This window comes from Hyla sarda, chromosome 3 (genome assembly GCF_029499605.1).
Source record: "Hyla sarda isolate aHylSar1 chromosome 3, aHylSar1.hap1, whole genome shotgun sequence".
Lineage (NCBI taxonomy): Eukaryota > Metazoa > Chordata > Amphibia > Anura > Hylidae > Hyla > Hyla sarda.
The window spans coordinates 305,718,648-305,743,343 of record NC_079191.1 but is presented as its reverse complement, the minus strand read 5'-3'; the positions used below and the strand labels follow the sequence as shown (position 1 = coordinate 305,743,343).

At 41.3% G+C, this 24,696-nt stretch overlaps 1 protein-coding gene across 2 annotated transcripts in view; it reads left to right on the top strand.

Moving 5' to 3' along the window:
• Positions 1 to 24,696, top strand: part of TOMM20 (translocase of outer mitochondrial membrane 20) — a 95,357-nt gene that overhangs the window by 61,763 nt on the left and 8,898 nt on the right. For both annotated transcript variants that reach the window (XM_056566985.1, XM_056566984.1), the window contains one exon: positions 11,688 to 11,830. In XM_056566985.1, the coding sequence (XP_056422960.1) occupies positions 11,688 to 11,830 (143 nt within the window). The remainder of the gene's footprint in view (positions 1 to 11,687; positions 11,831 to 24,696) is intronic.

Sequence of the window (24,696 nt, the reverse complement as noted above, 5' to 3'; positions counted from 1 at the left end):
CCTGCAGCACCCCCGTTTCTCAGCAGCACAGAGCGAGGATGGCTCTGTGGCTGATGATGTGTGATGCAGGGGACGGAGTATCATGATGTCACGGCTCCACCCCTTCGTGACATCACGCCCTGCCCCCTCAATACAAGTCTATGAGATTGCCATTTTGTAAATTTTGGGTGCTTCTGATTCTACACAGTGCACTTTTAGGTAAAAATGACACATTATCGCTGCGTCCCGGGTTATGCCTTGATTGAGTTTTAGTGCACTCCTGTTTTTCTTTTTTTTTTGAAAACCTTTAATAAACATTACAGTTTAAAAAAAAATAAAAAATGACATTATCTTTATTCTGTAGGTCCATATGGTTACAAGGACGTTTATTTTATTTTACGACTTTAAAATTATAACTACATGCACCAAAATTAGTATGTTTAAAATTGTCATCTTCTAACCCCTATAACTTTTATTTTTTCCGCATACGGCCTAAATGAGGGCACGTTTTTTTTAGCTGTGGTCTAGTTTTTATCGGTACCATTTTTTGTTTTTTGATGGGACTTTTTGATCACTATTTATTTTATTTATATACAAAATCACCAAAAATACCCAATTTTTGACTTTGGAATTTTTTACATATACACCGTTGACCGTGCGGTTTAATTAACATTATATTTTTATAGTTTGGACATTTATGCACATGGCGATAGCACATGTTTTATTTTTATTATTAAATCGGCTTTTTTTCATCTCGGGAGCTGTGAGTGCGATTTCATTTTCTACTGTGCTGGATTTATTTTTATTATGTTTACATATTTTTTATAAGGAATTTGGGAAAGGTCGGTGAGTTAAACTTTTAGTAAGGGGTTTATTCACATTTTTCATTTTTTTTTCATTTTTTTTTTCTTTTCTACTTTTACACCATTTTTTTTTTTTTTTTTAGTCCCCATAGGGGACTACTGCATGCAATCTTCTGATTGCATACACTGTTCAATGCTATGCCATAGCATAGCATTGGTCAGTGTTATCTGCGCTTGTTTGCTCCAGCCTGGTGAGCCAGACTGGAGCATCGCAGAGGAGATCTGACGTCGAGGAGGCAGGGCCCTTCCGTCGTCCTGTCGACAGTTGATCTATCGAAACACCGCGGTTTCACCGTGGAAATCCCGACTGAGCTGCTGGGAATGCTTTTTTTTAAAATTATTTTATTTTATTTTTTTTCCTTTTTAGAAACTGCGATCAACTTTTATCGCCTCGTCTAAGTGTTTAATGCTGGGCATCACAGTGATCTGTGATGTCCGGCATTACACTGGTCCCGGCCGTTGATAGCTGCCGGGAACACCCTGCTATGACGCGGGGTCAGCCCGTGACTGCGTCATAGCAGGGGACCGGGCACAGAGGTTAAATGGGAAAAGGGTGGCGTTTCAAACTTCTATTAGGGAAGGGTTAAATCCCATTTATTAACTTTTTTTTTATAATATCATACACCTTTTTTTTTTTTTTTTTTTTGTCCCCAGATTGCATAAACTGAACAATGCTATCTGTACTCGATTGCTCCAGCCTGCAGAGCCTGGCTGGAGCATTGAGGCTCAGATCGGACGGCGAGAAGCCAGTGATCCGTCCTTTCAGCTGTTTGGGACAACGCTAGCCAGGATGTCTCTTCTCCCTTTTTAGACATTGCGATCAACTTTGATCATGGCGTCTAATGGGTTAATACCACACTTCAGTCCGATTGGTGATGTCTGGTATTAGCGGGTATTGGTTAATGATAGCAACTGGGACCCACCGGGTATGAAGCTCCTGAGCACGCTTCATATAACAGGAGCTGGCAATGGACGTAAATTTACATCCATTGTCCTTAAGGGGGTTAACTGTCTTAGAACGAATTGCAGACTGAGAAAAATTGCCTATAGCCCAATGGGATGAAGTGCTGAGTCCTTACTTGTCTGGTGAGATGCAAAAAGTTTCCGATCTCGCTTTGCAGGACTCTAATGACAACCGCAAGTTAAAGGCTGAAATTCTTGCCCACTCGACCAGTCTAGCAGTCCAGGCCAGTGGGTACAACAATGGACTCTCTGCCAGGATAAACCACTAAGGTCACAAATGTTTGATCTGTTTCACTTGGTGCAAAAGTGGTTGCAACCAGGGTTCCTTATCTCAGAGCAGTAAGTAGAGAGAGTGGTGATGGATCGCTATAGTCATGCTCTACTATGTCACTGCAGCACTGCATTGCCCAGTGAGATAGTGGCAGAGGCCATGGAGAGTAATATGACTTGACAGTACTTTTTACATAACCTGTCTGCATGCTGTGCCACATCAAACCGGGGGACCTCAGTTGCGTCTGTTAATGAAAACATGGTGACTGTCTTTAAGCAAGGTTACAAGGAAGTGCAATCTTTCCCAGGTGCCGCCTACTCCTGGAAAAGGCATGGGGGTGAGGTGTGTACATGGTTATGTAAAAGCATGCGTCTTCTACCTCCTATCCTGATACCATTAGGGCTGCAACTCACGATTATTTGTAAAATTGATTAGTTGGAAGATTGATTATTGGTTTGATTAATCGGATAAATATGCAAAATGACTAATAAGGGTTTTTTATTTTAATAAAATGTCAAGTAGCTTAAATATCTTAAAACAAGTTAGTCACACAATCACACTTACATCCTTCAAACAAGCAAAGCAGAGCTCACGTAGCAGAAGCACTACGGTGATGAATAAGTACGTGAAAAATAACATGTTGGCATAACAGAGGAAGGAATAGCCCAGTAAATTAATAAGGATTAAAAAAGTAATGATTACTATTATGCAGATAAAAAGCTCTTTCTGACTAACCTACTCAAATACATACTTCTACATATGAATTTCAGACAGAAATAGCTTTTTTTGTATATTACGTATATATTTCTTTTCAATCATTTCAGCAAGAGAGGGAATTTGTAATCTAAATCCCCTTTGTACACCACAACAAGCTTTGGTTCCAACAGATTCTATCTTAACCCCTTAACGACCACAGCCGGCTCCCATTATGTGAAGCGCACTCTGGAGCTGAGCCCGCTTCATACCTGGTGGGTCCCGATTGCTATAGGCAACCAGGACCCGCAGCTAATAGCGGATTTTGCCAATCGGGCTGATGCTCGGTATTAACCCTTTAGACACCACTATTAAAGCTGATTTGCGGCGTCTAGAACGGGAGAAAACAGTTGTCGGTTAGCACAGCGGGCTGTTCAGGACCGCCGCGGTGAAATCGCGGCATCCCGAACAGCTGAGAGGACATCGGGAGGCCTCTCCTCGGTGTCCGATCGGTGTTCTATTGCTCCAAGCCTGCCATGCAGGCTGGAGCAGCAGAGTACCGATAACATTGATCAATGTTATGCAATGGCATAGCATTGATCAGTATATTCAATCAAAAATTTCATATAATAGTCCCCTATTATAAGTGTTAAAAAAAAAGTTAATAAATGTGATTTGACCCCTTCAGTAATAAAAGTTTGAAACACCCCCTTTTTCCCATTTGAAAGAAAAATGTAAATAAAAAAAAACATATGGTATCGCCGCGTGCGTAAATGTCCGAACTATAAAAATATAATGTTAATTAAACCGCACGGTAAATGGCGTACACGTACAAAAATTCCAAAGTCCAGGTCACTTTGTAATCCCCCCCCCCCCTCCCCCATGTCGGTGATCGGAGAAAATTTTCTTCTATTCCGGGCTGATCGGGTCTCTGGTGACCTGATCACCCAGAAAATAGGGATGATCGGAGCTGTCAGTGACAGCCCCAATCATCCTGAGGGATAGGAGCGAGGTCGCAGTGCTGCGATCTCCTCCTATCCCCTGCCATTAGTCAGAACTAATGGCAGTGCACGACAGGGGGTTGCCATGGAAACCCCCCCCGTTCTGCCCACCCCTGGATGTCGGGCAGAACGGGGGGAGAAGATGGCGTCCTGTACCTGTGCAGAAGATGCCGTGGGGACCGCAGATCATCGCTGGAGACTGCGGAGATCAGTGGCGCAGGTAGGGAAGCGACTGTGGAGGGGGGGGGGGGGGGTGGTAAGGAATGGGGCAGTAAGAGATATTTACTGCTGCCCTTCCTAGTGGTTGCCAAACTGCAACTCCCAGCATGCCCAGACAGCCAGACAGGGCATGCTGGGAGTTGTACTTATGCAACATCTGGAGGGTCACAGTTTGGAGACCACTATTACAGTGGTGCCCAAACGGTGGCCCTCCAGATGTTGCCAAACTACAACTCTCAGCATGTCTAGACTGCCCAGGCATGCTGGGAGTTGTAGTTCTGTAACATCTGTCCCTTCAGATTTTGCAATTTTCATGAAAATTTTGAAAATTGCTGCTATACTTTGAAGCCCTCTAATTTTTTCTAAAAGTAAAAATATGTCTATCTTATGATGCCAACATAAAGTAGACATATTGTATTTGTGAATCAATGTAACATTTATTTGGAATATCAATTTTCCTTACAAGCAGAGAGCTTCAAAGTTAGAAAAATGCTAAATTTTCAAAATTTTCATGACATTTTGGGATTTTTCACCAAGAAAGGATGCAAGTAACGACGAAAATTTAACACCAAAATAAAGTAGAATATGCCACGAAAAAACACTCTCAGAATCAGAATAATCGGTAAAAGCATCTTAGTTATTATTGCTTAAAGTGACGGTGGTCAGAATTGTGAAAAAGGGCTCAGTCCTTAAGGGGTTAAACATGATGATTTTTGTACAAAAAAGTTATAATTATTTTAAAGTAGTAAAATTAAAATAAACCTATATAAATTGGGTAACCTTGTAACTGTATGGACCCAAAGAATAAAGATATGGTGTAATTTTTACAGAAAAGTGGACTACATAGAATGGGAAGCCCCCAAAAGTTACCAAATGTCGTTTTTTCTTTAAATTTTGCCCCACAAATATATATATAATTATTTTTTTTTTTTCCACATCGCCATCATGACAGCACCACCATAAGATTGTCTCCTGTAGCTATATTTGGAACAGGAAACACAGAGAGGTTTAATAGGCTCCTCCTGGTCCTAGGAGCATACATGGAGAGGTGAAGTTCTTACATCTGGTGGGCTGGTTTTCTGCTCCAGACAGGGCTGCCAGGCAGCGGGGGCCACAGTCATGCTGGCATCTCCCTCCCCCTGTGCTCCACGGGGTTACGCTTCCTTCAGGCGGCTGCCTCGTGGTCCCTTCCTCCTGCTGCGGCGCCTGGTGTGGGTTTATGCGGCAGGGGGTTTGTTTGGCCGGCCACGGTCCTCCTCGGAGCTCCCTGGCCATTCCGGGCTGCAGGGGCGTGTGCGTCTGATGTTGAGGTGCACGCGTGTGATGTCAAGCGTGCACATGGTCGCGTACGTGCCCTGGCATTGGCTGGGGACTGGAATTCCCTCCCCCAAGATATCGGCGACCACCGTAATGCCAGAAAAACGTGGAGGGAATAAAAATTGCTCCTCTGTTCGTTCATTCATCACTCTGGAGTCATGGATGTGTCTGCTCTGCTCATCTGGAGCACTCTGCATCGGCTGGAACCCGTGAGTAGCTTGCCTTTGGGGGGGGGGGGGGGTTCACTTACTTTCTGTGCTGCTCTTTTCTTATATATCACATGGTGTTTCTTGGCTGAGGTTTCTTGGGGTTAGCACCATATTGCTTTGCTCTATGCTGTTTCCCCCCCCCCCCCCCTATATCCTTCTTTCTTCAAGTAGTATATAGTTCGATTCTCATGGGTATCCCTTTCCCTTCTTAGGGAGACAAGGAGGCCCTGAAGAAATCAAAAGAAAGAGAATCATCTAAAGAAACCATTAAATCCAAATCTAATTTGAAAAAAAATGGGGAATCTGTGCTGTATTATTAACTGATACCCATCCTAAACCTCTTTGCAAAGCCTGCACTGACAAAATTGTTTTTCAAGAATCCCCATCCTTTATGGATGAGCTTCGTTCACTTATTAATGAACAAGTACAATCTGCCAGAGCTACTGCTTTGCCTTTTACTTCTGCTTCCGCTACTATTGATATGCCTGTGGCCTAGCCTTCTCCATTAAAAACAAAAACAAAAAATGGCTATTACTTTCGACTCTGACTCGGATTCTAATCAAGATTAAAACTCTGTTGTTACCTTTTCTGAAGTAGAGGGTGAAATTCAGAATACTCCTCCTAAGAGGGATGATAAAAAAAAAAAAAAAAAATTTCCTGGATAACCCCTATAAACCTAGTCCTTTCTGCCTTAACCAAACATCCCTTTGAGCCTCTGTCTGAGACCTCTGTAAAACTATTGACCTGCAAAACTGTGTTGTAAGTTGCCATCACCAAGCTCTATCCATTGAACAACCATATGTATAATCCTGGATGATAGGATTATCTTCAAGTTAAATCCTGCTTTTCTTCCAAAAGTAGTCACTAATTTTCACAGGTCTCAGGATATTGCATTGCCCTCATTATGTAATAACCCAAAAAATCAGAAGGAGGAAGTCTTACACAACCTTGATGTGAGAAGAGGTGTTATTCATTATTTGAAAACTACTGAATCCTGGAGAAAGGATTCTAACCTTTTTGTTAAATTCCAAGGACCCAATAAGGGCAAGAAAGCTTCGAAAAATACAATTTCTAGGTGGCTGAAGATAGCTATCCATGAGGCATATAAATCTTCCGGATAAGCAAGTCCCTGAAGGTCTTCGTGCTCACTCAACTAGGGCGCAAACTGTCTCCTGGGCCAAAAAAGCCTCAGCTTCCATCAAACAGATTTGCAGAGCGGCAACATGGTCATCTCCACATAACTTCTTTAACCATTATAGGTTGAATGTGACATCTTCCCAAGATCTGTCTTTCGGCTGGAAGAAGATGTTGCAAGCTGTGGTCCCTCCCTAAAGTCACCTTTTTATCTGGTATGTCTCATGGGGGTGCTGTCATGATGGCGATGTGAAAAGATGGAATTATTACTTAACGATAATTCGTTTTTCATGAGTCCATCATGACAGCACCCTTTAATTCCCGCCCTTCTATGGGGATAAGTATTATAGACTTATTGTTTATGCTCTAGTTAATTACTGTTAACCAGTTAAAACCACTGAGGGGTGGATGGGAAGGGGCCTATTTAACCTGTGTTTCCTGTTCCTATTAGAGCTACAGGGGACAATCTCATGGTGGTGATGTCATGATGGACTCATGAAAAATGAATTATCTGTAATTATTAAATTTTTTCTGGTTTCGCCGTAAATTTTGTGGTGAAATGATTGATGTCATTTCAAAGTACAATTGGTTGGCGCAAAAAAAGCCCTGATTATGAGTCTGTAGGTGCAAAATTGTGCAAATTTTTTGAAGGTGATGTGGTAAATACGAAAGTGCAAAAATAAAAAATTGTTGTCCTTAAGGGGTTAAAAATGTTAGTCACTGTCATGTGACCACTGTCCATGGTTGAAGATAAAGGATTCAGAAATATGGTCAGTTTGCTAAACCCTGCATGCACTCTTCTTTCATAACACCTTTCACCAAACTAATGGAAAGGGTTTTCAGAATATATACCATTAACACTAATAAAAGCAGAATTGCCTTCACTGCCGACATATGGACCAGCGTTGCAAACATCCTGGAGGAGAAGCATGGATGATCCAATATCCGCTGCACTGGCCACACTTTGCAGCTGGTTATTAATGCTGTATTGAAGAATCCAGGCATTGAAAGAGCCGTCAGTGCTGCTAGAGGACTAGTTGAACTCTTAAAGGGGTACCCCAAGACATCTTATACCCTATCCAAAGGATAGGGGAAAAGATGTCTGATTGCGGGGGTCCTGCCACTGGGGACCCCCGCAATCTAGCATGCAGCACCCACCTGTGAGTACTGCCGTAAGCGCTGGAGATTTTCAGTCTTTTGCTTCCCAACCATGGGGAAGGATTATCGTTACGTCACGACTCCGCCCCTGTGTGGCGTCACGCCCCACCCCCTCAATGCAAGTCTATGGGAGGGGTCGTGACTGCATTTAGTGAAGTCTTCTAGAGGACATCAATATATTTTGATCTATTCCTTTCAGAAACATGTCTGCCTAGTCTATTGCTCGTGAGTTATTTCATATGTGCACTAGAGTGGGCCTTCCCAAAGAAATCTTGACAGACCAAGGTACCCCATTTATGTCCAAAGCGATGAAAGAACTGTATAAAAATATTGAAAGTTTAATAGTTAAGGACTTCTGTATACCTTCCACACACTGACTGGCTAGTAGAGAGGTTTATTAAGACCTTGAAATCCATGTAAAAAAAATTTACAAAGATGGTAAAGATGGAAGTTCTTCTACAGGGTTTTCACTATTTGAATTGTACTGTAAACACCCTTGTGCCTTGCTTTATGTGGCTAAGAAGACTTGGGAGTCTGAAGCTACCCAATATAAAAAGTTAAATTGATCATATTACACAAATGCAGGAAAACATTTTCAGTGTGATGCCAATAGTGAAGGAACACCTACAGAGAGCCCAAGAAACCCAAAGAAGTGTGTATAACTGTTCTTCTAGAATTTGTGAGTTTAAGTCAGGTGCATTGGGTTCTAATCCTGGTGCCAACCTTCAAAAGCAAGTTTTTAGTTAAGTGGCAGAGACCTTTTGAGATCCTGGAAAAGGTTTGGGAAGTCAACTACAAAATGCATCAGCCAGGGAGAAGGAAACCAGAGCAGTTATATCATGTAAACTTGATTAAACCTTGGAGAAAAAGGACCTCTCTGGCAGCACTGGTTTGTGATGCTCCGGTTCCTGAACCAGAGTACAATAAGGTGAAAATTGCTCATGCACTCTTGTACCCCAAAACAGGAGAGTAGGAAGTTTTTGCAACAGAATGACAGGTTTTCTAGCTTGCCAGGATTCGCAAATGTTATTGATCAGGAGATCCTAAATGATCCTCAGGTGAAGTGGAAATTAAAACCTTACAGAATTCCAGAAGCCTTTAGACTGTCTCAGAAGAGGTCCAGACAAAGTTTGATTTAGGAGTAATTGAAAAATCCAAAAGTAAATGGTCCAGCCAAACTGTATTGGTCTCAAAACCAAATGAAAGCTGGGTGCTTCTGCAATGACTTTAGGTGCCTATCCTATGCCAAGGGTGGATGAGTTAGTTTAAAGGTTAGGTCCAGCAAGATACATAACCACCCCTGTATCTCACAAAAAGGTATAGACATATACCTTTGGCAAGAGAGGCTCAAGAAACGGCATTATTTTTTTTTTTTTTTTTTTTTTTTTTAGCACCCCTCAGTTGGAATACAGGAAGTGAAAGCGGGGATTTATAAGCCTGTGTGAGGATCTCCGAACACGCAGAGAGCAGGCAGTGTGTGAGCTGCTGTGGCTGGCTGAAAGGAGGCCACACGCCCTTTGCAGCTCGAGTGAGAGAAGGAGAATGATTCAGTGCACAGCTCCGTCCTCAGCATAGAGGAGAAGGAGCAAGTGTGACAGCATGTTACTACATGTACACCTGTGGTAATGAGATGGCAAGGGGAAGGGGGTTGTTACAGTGTGCCAACTCAGTAGTAAGGAGATGGCGAGGGGATTTGTTACAATGAGTGCACCTCAGTAGTAAAAAAAAAAAAAAAATATCATGAGGAGGAGGTTTGTTACAGTGTCTCATCCGAGCAGAAAGGAGATGGCATGAGGAAGGGGGTGCTACTGTGTGTGATCCCAGTAGTAATGACAGTACGTGAGTAGGAGGTTTGTTACAGTGTGTAACCCCAGTATTAAGGAGATTACATGAGGAGGAGGTTTGTTACAGTGTGTCACCAAAGTATAAAGAGATTACATGAGGAGGTTTGTTACAGTGTGTCACCCCACTATTAAGGAGATTACATTACGAAGAGGTTTGTTAGTGTCACCCCAGTAGTAAGCATGGGAAAGCTGGATAACATACATGTTGACAGCCATATTGCTTGTCATTTAGCTTTATTACATAGTAGAGGCCCAAAATGTGCAGTCAGAAGGCTGCTGTGGGCGGGTGCGGACGGTCAGGCACAAATCCAGCACCACCATGGCAGCCTTAATGTAAGTCTGACTCAGTGACTATATATAACAACAACCTTTAGGGGTCGCCCCCAAAGGGGTTAACCCTAAACTAGAAACCCCCCTTAAAACTGAATTTTATTAGATCATTTAAATTATATATGAGCTCCGGTGTTATGGTTAAAAGCACAGCTAGTAGTTGCTTGAATAGTATATGAGCATCCTATAACTTCTTTTGTAATGGTATTGTGCTTTACTAGCACTAATCTATGGATGCCACTATATTAACAGAAAAGAACTGATAGCTGCTAGTTAAAATGTGAATAGCCCTCCGCTTCCCGACGTTTCGTTGGATAAACCAACTTTATCAAGGTACAGAGGCTAATGGCTACTCGTTTGGTCCGCTCTCCCTTTTATATCCTCTGTTGGTGATGTCAAAAAGCACTGCATCATTGTGCGCCGATTGTTCAGCCTATCTGGACTCAAGGTACGTGACTAACCAATCCGGTCATGCCACGTCACTGTGTGTTGATATCATCCCTACCAATCAGCACACTTCATTCCCCGTTACTCTCCCTACGTATATACGGTGCGCGGCGCATGTCTCCGCACTTAGTAATAATCCATCACAATTACGGGCAGTTGCGCATGTCCGCTCCACGGCAATCTGCCGTTCGCGCATGTCAATGGACTTAGATTCAATCTTGAATTTAGTCCGTGTCTGCGCCTGCGTCCAAGTCCATTGACATGCGCGAACGGCAGATAATTACCTGTTCCCGGGACCCGCGCTATTTCTGGCCCCTGCGCTGTCCTGTGTTACGCTGTGCGCTCAGGACAGCTGTGACAGCTCAGGAGGACTGCGCCGGAGACAGAAGTAGAGCGGACCCCGGTCCCCGGGAACAGGTAATTCTAAAACCGGGAATGTGGGGGAGGCAATGGGGTGGCAGTGATAGGACTCAGGACCCCAGGACAGGCAGGGGGAGGGTGGCGGCGGCGGTCTCTGGCACCGCAAAAGCCACTGCAGTTCATTGTTTTAAAGCAGGAAAACTCCAGTAATCCTTCTTCCTCTCTGTGTGAGAGGAAAGGGTTACAGATCAGAGTGCAGTGATTGGCTGACAGCTCAGTGACACACAGTAAGTGAGGAAGGAAGTTTTGTGAGGGCAAGAGAGAGACATGCCCCCTGCCTGAGAGAAGATGGAAATTCAGTGTGATCTGATATAAGCTGATTTTAAAAGAAATACAGAAGCTAGACATATACAAGTTATATGTACATGATCAGGATGAGGTACTGAGTAACATATAACTTTTTATGTTTTTTCCTGGGACATGATAGGTACACTTTAATGTTTAATGAATGGTATTCTACGTGTGTGTGTGTGTGTGTGTGTGTGTGTGTGTGTGTATGTATGTATAAAATGTATTTATTGAATGTGTAGTTTGGAGTAGCCGTATTAGTCCCGTGATGCGGATGCAAAAATCATAGCAGAGTCTTGTAATACCTTATTTTTTTTTTGGACTAACAATATTTTGTAATAGAATTTCAAAGTGCTTTTGACTTGATAGAGGGAGGACTTCCAAAAGCATATATATATATATATATATATATATATATATATATATATATATATATATAATATAATATATATAGTGTGTGTGAAACTGGTAACTGGTTGATTCCATGCAAACATGACAACAATGGAATCATTGGAGTTGGCACTTAATAATTTTCCTTTTTTTGTTACCAGGTGATTTTGAAAAAGGAGTTGATCACTTAACAAATGCCATTGCTGTATGTGGACAACCTCAACAGTTGCTTCAGGTTTTGCAGCAGACTCTACCACCACAAGTGTTTCAAATGCTTTTGACCAAATTACCTACAATTAGCCAGGTAAAGTATGTTGTTCAAGAACTTTTCTGTTAGTATTGAGACTTAACACATTACACATTTATTTGTTGAAAATCTGCTGCTGACTCTATTGACATCAATTGGTTCCGCTGCTGAAAATTTGCTGCGGAGAGCCTGTCTCTTTTAAACTCGCTGCGAGAAATACTGAAATATGCCCATGTGAACGTACTCTTACACTGTTACTCCCAAAACAGCACAGCACAGCTTCCTAAACAGTGTGCCTCCAGCTGTTGCAAAACAACTCCCAGCATGGCCGGACAGCCATTGGCTGCTTTTGCAATAGCTGGAGGCACCCTGTTTGGGAAATATTGCTGTAGGGTTTTTTTGGTGGAGGAGGCAAACTCCATATTTGCAGAAGAGTCCGCCAATGAGGGAGTAGAGGAAGACAACACTTTTTTATTTTTTCCTCCTCCCCTCTCATCATTATCCAGTGATCATGAGCCCCCTAAAAGACGGCGCTGCAGACAATGCCTGTAGAGTCCCCGTCCCCCCCTGTACAAGTTTCCCTGTCCCCCATAATAGCGACCCTCTTCTCCCGTACAATTTTCCCTGTCTCCCTTTGTAGGTTACCTTGCCTGGACCCCAGTTCTGGATGATTTTGAGCCACTGTTTTCCACCTCCACAGTCCTCACTTTGTTGATTTTTTAATTGCAGCTCAAACAAGCTTACGTACGCCTAACAGTTTGTGGCCCAGTACCCCGATACTTTATTGACTAGACCCAATAGATAAATCCCAATCAGTGCGGCCATAATGAGGACATATTGGGGCCTTGTCCTGCATACAAGCCTAGTCAAAAACTATAGATTAGGCAATACTTATGGCCATAATAACGGTACGCCTCTTAGTAAATCCAGATGCTATGTTGCTACTCTTGTGCTGGTCACCAAAATATACACCATCTATTGAGGAGGTGGTATATATTTCTGTGATTTTACGTGTTGCACATCCGCCCTAAAGTGGCATGTGAGCCCCCGTTGCCCGCCCCCTCCATGAGAGACCCTCTCAATCTCTGCAAAGGTCAGCCACTCCTATGCAAATCCCTAATTTAGGCCTCAAATGTCCATGACGCTCTCTCACTCCAGAGCCCAGACTGTTGGGGGGGTTAATAACTCATTTATGAATTAGTAATTATGGTCAACAAAAATATGAAAAATATTATGACCGTTATGAATTGCCAAAAATATACAAACAATGCAATTCACCATATCTGGGCCCGACTATTTTCCCAGATATGAGTTCTATAGTAGTGGTAGTGTCACTTTTGCAATATAATAAAATAATAACGCAGTTATTATAAAAATAAGTACATTTATTTGTTACAGTTGATTAACATTAAGGAGAGTAATACAAACAGACCATGATATCAATAAAAAGATATATAAAGAAAATAGCAATGACTTATTTTCAGATTTAAACTATGTTGTATTAGTAAGTTAACTAACAACATTAACCCCTTCCCGCAGAATATATAAACACCGGGTTATGCTGTGCGTTCGCGCATCCCGACGTTTATAAATGACATTCAGTTAACCCGGCGATGTGCAGCATCGCACGGGTTAACTGGCAGAAGTCCTGCTGTTTCCAGCAGGGGACAACTTCTGCTTCACCCCCCAGGACCATCCATTGATGGTCCTGGTCAGCGATCACTGTGATTGGTCCCTGTGGACCAATCACAGTGACCTGGGGTGAAAGTTCAGATCCCCCACACTGCCCGCCCCTGGAAGTCGGGCAGAACGGGGGCCATTGACTGCGGGGGCTCGCGGGGACCTGCGGCATAGGGGATGGAACACGCGGGGACCGGCGGCCTTACCTGAAGCAGCGGCGGGACCGAGGAGCAGCAGGAGGACCGGCCACGTGGACGAGCAGCGACGGGACCGGCAGGTAAGTATATGGTCCTCAGAGGCAGCAGTGAAGATCTTCACTGCTGCTTCTAGGAGTCTGAAAACTACAACTCCCAGCATGCCTAGACAGCCTTTGGCTGTCTGAGCATGCTGGGAGTTGTAGTTTTGCCACATCTGGAGGGCCCCAGTTTGAAGACCATTGTATAATGGTCTCCAATCTGTGCTCTTCCAGCTGTTGCAAAACTACAACTCCCAGCATGCACTGTCTGTCCAGGCATGCTGGGAGTTTTAGTTCAGCAACATCTGGCCCTTCAGATGTTGCCGAACTACAACTCCCAGCATGCCCTTCAGCTGTCTGGGCATGCTGGGAGTTGTAGTTTTGCAACAACTGGAGACACACTGGTTGGGAAACATTGTCTGTTTCTAACTCACTGTTTCCTAACCTGTGTGCCTCCAGCTGTTGCAAAACTATAACTCCCAGCATGCACTAACAGACCATGCATGCTGGGAGTTGTGGTTTTGCAACAGCTGGTGCACCCCCCCCCCCCCCCCCTTTGTATGTACAGTGTACATTCACATGGGTGAGGGTTTTACAGTGGGTTTGAGGTGCAGCAAATTTTGCGCTGGGAAACTCGCTGTAATCCCCGCCCGTGTGACTGTACCCTAAAAACATTACACTACACTACCACAAAATAAAATAAAAAGTTAAAAACACTACATATACACATACCCCTACACAGCCCCCTCCCCCAATAAGAACGTCCGGTACACCACTGTTTCCAAAGCAGAGCCTCCAGCTGTTGAAAAACAGCAACTCCCAGTATTGCCGGACAGCCATTGACTGTCCGCATGCTGGGAGTTTTGCAACAGCTGGAGACACCCTGTTTGGGAATCACTGGCGTAGAATTTCCCTATGTCCACCCCTATGCAAATCCCTAATTTAGGCCTCAAATGGCGCTCTCTCACTTTGGAGCCCTGTCGTATTTCAGGGCAACAGTAGGGTCACATATGGGGTATCGCCGTACTCGGAAGAAATTGCGTTACAAGGTTTGGGGGGCTTTCTCCTTTAACCCTTCATGAAAAGGAAATGTTGGGGTCTACACCAGAATGTTAAAAATGTTTTACACTAACATGCTGATGTTGCCCTATACTTTACATTTTCACAAGATGTAAAAGGGAAAAAAGCCCCCCAAAATTTGTAACGCTATTTCTTCCGACTACGGAGATACCCCATATGTGGGCGCAAAGTGCTCTGGGGGCGCACAACAAGGCCCAGAAAGTCGAGTGCACCATGTACATTTGAGGTGATTTGCACAGGGGTGGCTGATTGTTACAGCAGTTTTGACAAACGCAAAAAAAACAAAAACCCCACATGTGACCCCATTTCAGAAACTACACCCCTCACGGAATGTAATGAGGGGTGCAATGAGAATTTACCCCCCACAGGTGTCTGACGGATCTTTGGAACAGTGGTCCGTGAAAATGAAAACTTGTACAGCCCACTGTTCCAAAGATCTGTCAGACACCAGTGGGGGGCAAATGCTCACTGTACCCCTTGTTACGTTCCTCAAGGGGTCTAGTTTCCAAAATGGTATGCCATGTGTTTTTTTTTTTTTGCTGTTCTGGCACCATAGGGGCTTCCTAAATGCGACATGCCCCCAGAGCAAAATTTGTTCTCAAAAAGCCAAATATGACTCCTTCTCTTCTGAGCATAGTAGTTCGCCCGTAGTGCACTTCAGGTCAACTTATGGGGTACCTCCATACTCAGAAGAGAAGGGGTCACAAATATTGGCGGGTATTTCCTGCTATTAACCCTTGGAAAAATGTGAAATTTGGGGGGAAACACACATTTTAGTGAAAAAATATATATATTTTTTTACATATGCAAAAGTCGTGAAACCCCTGTGGGGTATTAAGGCTCACTTTATTCCTTGTTACATTCCTCAAGGGGTCTAGTTTCCAAAATGGTATGCCATGTGAGTTTTTTTTTGCTGTTCTGGCACCATAGGGGCTTCTTGAATGCAACATGCCCCCCAAAAACCATTTGAGAAAAACGTACTCTCCAAAATCCCCTTGTCGCTCCTTCGCTTCTGAGCCCTCTACTGCGCCCGCCGAACACTTTACATAGACATATGAGGTATGTGCTTACTCAAGAGAAATTGGGCTACAAACATTTTCTCCTTTTACCCCTTGTAAAAATTCAAAAATTGGGTCTACAAGAGCATGTGAGTGTAAAAAATTAAGATTGTGAATTTTCTCCTTCACTTTGCTTCTATTCCTGTGAAACACCTAAAGGGTTAAAACGCTGACTGAATGTCATTTTGAATACTTTGGGGGGTGCAGTTTTTATAATGGGGTCATTTGTGGGGTATTTCTAAGATGAAGACCCTTCAAATCCACTTCAAACCTGAACTGGTCCATGAAAAATAGTGAGTTTGAAAATTTTGTGAAAAATTGGAAAACTGCTGCTGAACTTTGAAGCCCTCTGGTGTCTTCCAAAAATAAAAACTCGTCAATTTTATGATGCAAACGTAAAGTAGACATATTGTATATGTGAATAAATTTTTTTTTTTATTTGTAATATACATTTTCCTTACAAGCAGAGAAGTTAGAAAAATGCAAAATTTTCTAATTTTTCATCAAATTTTAGGATTTTTCACAAGGAAAGGATGCAAGTTACCACAAAAATTTACCACCATGTTAAAGTAGAATATGTCACGAAAAAACAAAACAATCTCGGAATCAGAATGATAACTAAAAGCATTCCAGAGTTATTAATGTTTAAAGTGACAGTGGTCAGATGTGCAAAAAACGCTCTGGTCCTTAAGGCCAAAATGGGCTTGGTCCTTTAAGGGGTTAAACTTGGTCACAGAAGTGGGTTAGTTCAGATATCAGTATATTAATATGTGTAGAGTTCATCACATTATATGATATCCTATGGGCATATTATCTCTAGATATATAAAATGGGAATAAACCCCGCACAGTCCTAACCACAGTTTTTCCCTGGTAAGATACAGTATAAAAATATACTAATTATTAGGAAAACTTAAATTAAGTTTTCTCGTGGTAATTATTATTATGTCATGTATATAGCTTATACACTACGATTACTATCTCACAATGGAGAATATATATATATATATATATATATATCATGGCTACTATATTTTCATAGTACGCTACGTTATTCTTGAGATTAATAATCGTGAATTAATCCATCAGGCAGCACCAATTATATGATTAAACGTCTCACACATTATTTAATCAATCATACTACGTTATAATGCCACTATTTATCAGTTATAAATATATATATATATATATATATATATATATATATATATATATATATATATATACACACACACATTGTTAAATATATCAATATTGTATGATAGGACAAGATTCATGCTATAAGGATTATACCATGAAAATGCTTTATAAGAAGACATTATATTTTAGCCTTTTTAGTTCACCTGGCTGAAACTAGTCGTGTTGACTGACTTCTCTTTGTGGACAATACATACAGAGTATTTCCATACTAGGGAGGAATGGTTACAAATTTTGGGTGGCTTTTGCTTCTCTTACCCCTCATGAAAAGGAAAACTTGGGGCTTACACCAGCCTGTTAGTGTGAAAATTACTATTATTTTTTTTTTTTTTTTACACTAACTTGGTGTTGCCCCTTACTTTTCACTTTCACAAGAGGTAAAAGGAAAAAGAGACCCCCAAATGTTTAACGCAATTCATCCAGAGTACAGAAATACCCCATATGTGAATGTAAAGTGCTCTGTGAGCGCACAACATGGCTCAGGAGTGAGAGAGTGCCATGTACATTTGAGGCCTAAATTGGTGATTTGCATTGGAATGGCTGATAGTTGCAGAGGTTCTGACATAAACGCACAAAAAAACACTCATGTGACCCCATTTTGGAAACAATGCCCCTTAAAGGGTACCTCTCATCAAATAAACTTTTGATATATTTTAGATTAATGAATGTTGAATAACTTTCCAATAGAATGTTAATGAAAAATATGCTTCTTTCTATTGTATTTTTCCCGATCAGTCCTGTGAGCAAGAATTTCTGACTCATGCTGGAGTCCTAAACACTCAGAGCTGCCAGCCTGCTTTGTTCACAGCCAAACAGGCTGTGAACAAAGCAGGCTGACAGCTGAGTGTTCTCCTTTGTGGACAAAGTAGACTGGCAGCTCGTAGTGTTTAGGACTCCAGCATGAGTCTGAAATGCTTGCTGCCAGGACTGGTAGGGAGACCCCTAGTGGTCATTTCTTCAAAGTGGATAATTAAATAGAAAGAAGCATATTTTTTAATAACATGCAATTGTGAAGTTATTCTGCATACATTAATCTATAATATATCAAAAGTTTTTTTGATGAGAGGTACCCTTTAAGGAATGTAACAAGGGGTGCAGTGAGCATTTAGATCCCACAGGTGTCTGGCATTTTTTTGGAACAGTGGGCTGTGAATTAGAAAAAGTATACATTTTTCATTTTCACGGACCACTGTTCCAAAAATCTGTCAGACACCTGTGGGGTGTAAATGCCCTCTGCACTCCCTGTTAAATTTTTTGAGGGATGTGGTTTCCACTGTTCTTGCACCGTGTGGGCTTTATAAATTGGACGTGGCCCCCAATATCCAATATAGCCAAATGCAATCTTTAAAAGCTCAACAGCGTGCCTTCACTTCTAAGCCTTGCTGTGTGCCCGCTGAGCACTTAATGGCCATGATAATTCCGTGCTCAGGAGAAATTGAGTTACAAATTTTGTAGGGCATATTTTCATTTTACCCCTTGTATAAATGAAAAGTTTAGGGCTACACCAACATGTTAGTGTAAAAAATAAAAGTTTAAATTTAACAGCCCTTTATTCCGAAACCTGTAATTCCCAGATGCTCAATTATTACATTCCTTAACCCCTTAAGAAAATTTGGACCTTAAGGATTCAGCAGTTTTTTGTAATTATGAAGAGTGTTACTTTATGCATTAATAACTCTGGGATGCTTTTACTAATCATTGTGATTCTGAGATAGTTTTTTTGTGACATTCTACTTTGTTAGTGGTAAATTTTTTAGTTGATACTTGCATCATTTCTTTGTGAAAAATTTGAAAATGTCAGGAAAAATTTCAAAATGTAGCATTTTTCTAACTTTGAAACTCTCTGTATGTAAGGGAAGTGGACATTCCAAATAAATCATATATTGATTCACATATATACAATATGTGTACTTTATGTTTGCATCATAAAGTTGACATGTTTTTACTTTTTGAAGACAATAGAGGGCTTCAAATTTCAGCAGCAATTTTCCAAAGTTTCACAAATTTCTAAATCAGAATTTTTCAGGGCCAGTTCAGTTTTGAAGTGAATTTGAGGGTCTTTATGTTAGAAACCCCCCATAAATGCCCACATTATGAAAACTGCAAAGTGACATTCAGAAAGTTTAACCCTATAGATGTTTTAAAGGAATAGCTGCAAAGCTTTTTTTTTTATTTTTTTTTATTTTTTTACACACACTTGTTCTTGTAGCACCATTTTTTTCATTTTTACAAGTGTTTAAAAGGAGAAAAATCACCACAAAATTTGTAGCCCAATTTCTTCTGAGTATGGAAATACCTAATATGTGGACGTAAGGTGCTCTGCTGGCAAACTATAGGGCTCAGAAGGGAAGGAGGGACAATGGGCTTTTGGAAAGAGAATTTTGTTGACATGGTTTTTGGGGGGCATGTCACATTTGGGAAGCCCCCATAGTGCCAGAACAGAAAAAAAAATGGCACACCATTTGGGAAACAAGGGGTACAGTAACCCTTAACTCCCCACAGGTGTTATACGAACTTTCGTTAAAGTTGAACTTGAAAATAAAAAATTAGATTTTTACAGTAAATTGCTGGTGTTACCCCCAAATTTTTCATTTTCACAAGGGGTAATACGAGAGAAAGCCCCCTGGAATTTGTAGCTCCATTTCTCCTGAGTAAGGAAATACCAGATATGTGGACGTAAAGTGTTCTTCTGGCTAAAAACAGGGCTCAGGCAAAATTTGACTTTTGGAGAGAGAATTTTGCTGAAATGGTTTTTGGGGGTGCATGTCACATTTAGGAAGCCCCCATGGTGCCAGAACAGCAAAAAAAAATGGCACACCATTTGGGAACTACACCCCCTCAAGGAACGTAACAAGGGGTACAGTAACCCTTAACTCCCCACAGGTATTTGATGAACTTTCGTTAAAGTTCAAAGCGAAAATGGAAAATTTTATTTTTTACTCTGAAATGCTGGGGTTACCCCAAATTTTTCCTTTTTACAAGGGGTAATAGGAGAAAAAGCCCCCCAAAATTTGTAACCTCCCTTTCTCCGGACTAAGGAAATTCCCTATATGTGGGCAAAAAGTGCTCTGCGGGTGCACTACAGGGTTCAGAAGAGAAGGAGCAAAATTTGGCTTTTGGAGAGAGAATTTGGCTGAAATGGTTTTTGGGGGGCATTCAGGAAGCCCCTATGGTGCCAGAACAGCAACAAAAAAAAAAAAAAAAAAACACACACACACACACACACACATAACAATGGGTACAGTAACCCTTAAAGGGGTATTCCAGGCAAAAACTTTTTTTTATATATCAACTGGCTCCGGAAAGATTTGTAAATTACTTCTATTAAAAAATCTTAATCCTTCCAATAGTTATTAGCTTCTGAAGTTTTCTGTCTAACTGCTCAATGATGATGTCACGTCTGGGGAGCTGTGCATGATGGGAGAATATCCCTTGCATGATGGGAAAATATCCCCATAGGAGCTGGACAGCTCCCGGGACGTGAGTCATCAGAAAGCAGTTAGACAGAAAACAGCAACTCAACTTCAGAAGCTAATAACTATTGGAAGGATTAAGATTTTTTTAATTTTTTTTTATTTTATTTTAATATTAAAAAATTACAAAAATACATTGTACAAATCAGATAAAACAACATCACCAATCGGGAGAAAAACAAAAGCCATAGAAGCCAAATAGCCATACTTGTTTACATCTAAGAGTATATCTAATCAACATCTTACCAATAGCTCCCAGCAGTATAAACTCTATCGTACGAGGTACCTTCACAGGGATTTTACTTTCTACCTCTTTTATTACAGATTCCCAGAAAACAGATATCTTCTCACACAACCAGAAGCTATGTAGATAATCCGCTTCTTCCAAACCACATTTAACACACTGTGACGTGATTTTCACCCCTATCCTATGTAAATGAAGCGCGGAATAGTGGATCCTGTGTAATATCTTAAGTTGTGTAATTTTATGTTCCATATTACGAGAAACCTTGCTTATATTTTGGCCCATAATGTCCCAGTCATCCTCAGACACAGTACCCACTACTCCGGACCATTTTTCTTTAAGGACTCAGCCCATTTTGGCCTTAAGGACTCAGACAATTTAATTTTTACGTTTTCATTTTTTCCTCCTCGCCTTCTAAAAATCATAACTCTTTTATATTTTCATCCACAGACTAGTATGAGGGCTTGTTTTTTGCGCGACCAGTTGTCCTTTGTAATGACATAACTCATTATATCATAAAATGTATGGCGCAACCAAAAAACACTATTTTTGTGGGAAAATTAAAACGAAAAACGCAATTTTGCTAATTTTGGAAGGTTTTGTTTTCACGCCGTACAATGTATGGTAAAAATGACATGTGTTCTTTATTCTGAGGGTCCATACGATTAAAATGATACCCATTATTACATACTTTTATATTATTGTTGCGCTTAAAAAAAAATCACAAACTTTTTAACCAAATTAGTACGTTTATAATCCCTTTATTTTGATGACCTCTAACTTTTTTATTTTTCCGTATAAGTGGCTGTATGGGGGCTCATTTTTTGCGCCATGATCTGTACTTTTTTTTCATACCACATTTGCATATAAAAAACTTTTAATACATTTTTTATAATTTTTTTTTAATAAAATGTATTAAAAAAGTAGGAATTTTGGACTTTTTTTTTTTTCGTTCACGCCGTTCACCGTACGGGATCATTACCATTTTATTTTAATAGTTCGGACATTTCCGCACGCGGCGATACCAAATATGTCTATAAAAAATGTTTTTTACGCTTTTTGGGGGTAAAATAGGAAATAACGGACGTTTTACTTTTTTATTGGGGGAGGGGATTTTTCCCTTTTTTTTTACTTTTACTTTTACATTTTTTTTACATTTTTTTTTACACTTGAATAGTCCCCATAGGGGACTATTCATAGCAATACCATGATTGCTAATACTGATCTGTTCTATGTATAGGACATAGAACAGATCAGTATTATCGGTCATCTCCTGCTCTGGTCTGCTCGATCACAGACCAGAGCAGGAGACGCCGGGAGCCGCACGGAGGAAGGAGAGGGGACCTCCGTGCGGCGTTATGAATGATCGGATCCCCGCAGCAGCGCTGCGGGTGATCCGATCGTTCATTTAAATCGCGAACTGCCGCAGATGCCGGGATCTGTATTGATCCCGGCACCTGAGGGGTTAATGGCGGACGCCCGCGAGATCGCGGGCGTCGGCCATTGCCGGCGGGTCCCTGGCTTTGATCAGCAGCCGGGATCAGCCGCTCATGACACGGGCATCGCTCCGATGCCCGCGGTTATGCTTAGGACGTAAATGTACGTCCTGGTGCGCTAAGTACCACCTCACCAGGACGTACATTTACGTCCTGCGTCCTTAAGGGGTTAATTCTATCGGTCCCCCTTACTCCAATAATCTTATTTAATTTCTTATACAAAATTGATATTCCTTTTTTTTTTTTAAGTGCTCTATTTGAGTTAGTGCTTCTACGAAATTGTGTTTCTGTGCTACATATATCTCCTTATCTATCGTGTTATGGACTGCATGACTAACTTGCCAATAGTACAGCCAATCGTTATCACTAATATCATACCCCCTTTTTATGTGTTCAAATGAAAAAAGTTGTCCTTTATCAAATAATTGTTCCAGTCGTTTTATACCCTTACTATCCCAAAAAGTTGACTCACAATTGACCAATTCTTTAAATTTATTGTTACCCCATAGGGGTGTGAACCCAAAACTATTTCCTACATGTAATTCTCCCTTTAAGCTTTTCCATACTTTCCTATATTTATACCATAACATCGTGTTATTTGAACCACTCTCCTCATAATCATCTAATTCCAACACCTCATATATGTTCACTTTCTCCTTATCTACTACATTCTTCTCCAGATATCTAGAATTTCTCCAGTTCACGATTCGTACCAACTGCGCGGCCATATAATAAACAAAAAAATTGGGCATATCCAATCCCCCCCTATCTCCAGGGGCCATAAAATATCTGTACTTCAGACGAACCCTTTTTCTTCCCCATAACAATCTACCCAGTATCACTTCTATCTTCCGGAACCAGCATTTGCCGATCCACACTGGCGAGGCAGTAAGAAAAAAAAAGGATCCGTGGGAGGACCACCATTTTTATTATAGCCATCCTTTCTGACATAGAAAAGGGCATTTTAATCCATACTTCTACTCTCTTCGCTAAACTATTCAAAAGGGGCCGTATATTGTTAATCTCAAACCTATCATTCGTGGCTGCTATTTTTACTCCCAGATAGAGGAAACATTCTTTTTTTTTTTTAACACGGATAATCTTCCCACCGTCTCCCCCATATCCTCATCCAGGGGGAGCATAGTAGATTTACTCCAATTTATCTCCAACCCAGATAGAGGGGCAAATGCCTCAAACATCTTAATGATACGATGTATTTTTTCTTGTGGATTAGTTACAAAGAGGAGGATATCATCTGCAAATAACAAGATCTTACTCTTCTCTCCATTTACTCCAAATCCCTCATAAACATCATTATCTCTTATCCAAGCCGCTAAGGGTTCAATATAAATTAAAAATAAAGAGGGTGAGAGGGGGCAGCCCTGCCTTGTTCCTCTACTTAGTTTGAATGGGTAGGAGGGAATTCCATCCACCACTACACTCGCCTCGGGGTTAGTGTATAGTAACTGAATATAACTCAAAAACCTCGGGCCCACCCCAACCCTCTTCAAAACTTCCCAGAGGTATCCCCACTCCACCCTGTCAAAAGCTTTAGTAGCATCCAATGACAGAATGGAGCTGGGGCCCCGGGATCCACTCTGGATTGCTTCATACACCTGGTGAATATTGTCATGAACTGTTCTTCCTGACCTAAACCCTCCCTGGTCATTGCCCACCACTGCATCCACTACTTTATCCAATCTCATTGCCAGTGCTTTCGCTATTATCTTTTTATCTGTATTAAGCAAGGAGATAGGACGATATGAGCCCAAATCCAAGGGATCTTTATCTTTTTTCCTAATGAGTCTAATATTAGCCTCACGCATAGATTTAGGGAGGACCCCCCCCCTCCAGGATTCATTAATGATACCCAGCAGTTTTGGAAGTAGCAGAGTTGAGTATATCCTATATATCTGGAATGGAATGCCGTCGGACCCGGGGGATGTATTCCCTTGGATTGATGCCAATGCCTCCTCCAATTCCTTGAGGGAAATTGGGTCATCCAAGGAGTCCCTGACATCCTCTGTCAAACTTGGAATATTAATTCCCCTCAAGAATTCCGCTACATCCGCCATATTAATATTGCTGCCTATATAGAGATTGGAGAAAAAAGAGCCAACCATTTGGGCTATTTCCTCTCTTTCTGTGGTTATGCTGCCATCCTCCCTCCTCAGAGCCATAATACCACATTCCTCGCCTTGATTTTTAAGTAATCTTGACAGTGTCTTGTTTGGTTTCCCTTTCTCAAAGAAATTAAATTGCCCACTGAAGAATAGTTTGTTTTGTGCCTTTTTAAGTAGATATTCTTTATATTCCTCTTGAGCTGCCTTCAGTTCCAACAGCTGTTCACCCCCACTATCCTCTTCTATCCCTGCTTCTAATGTTGCCACTTTACTATTCAGTACTGATTCTTCCTGTGAGAATTCCTTTTTCTTTTTATTGATTCGCCCTATATATAGGC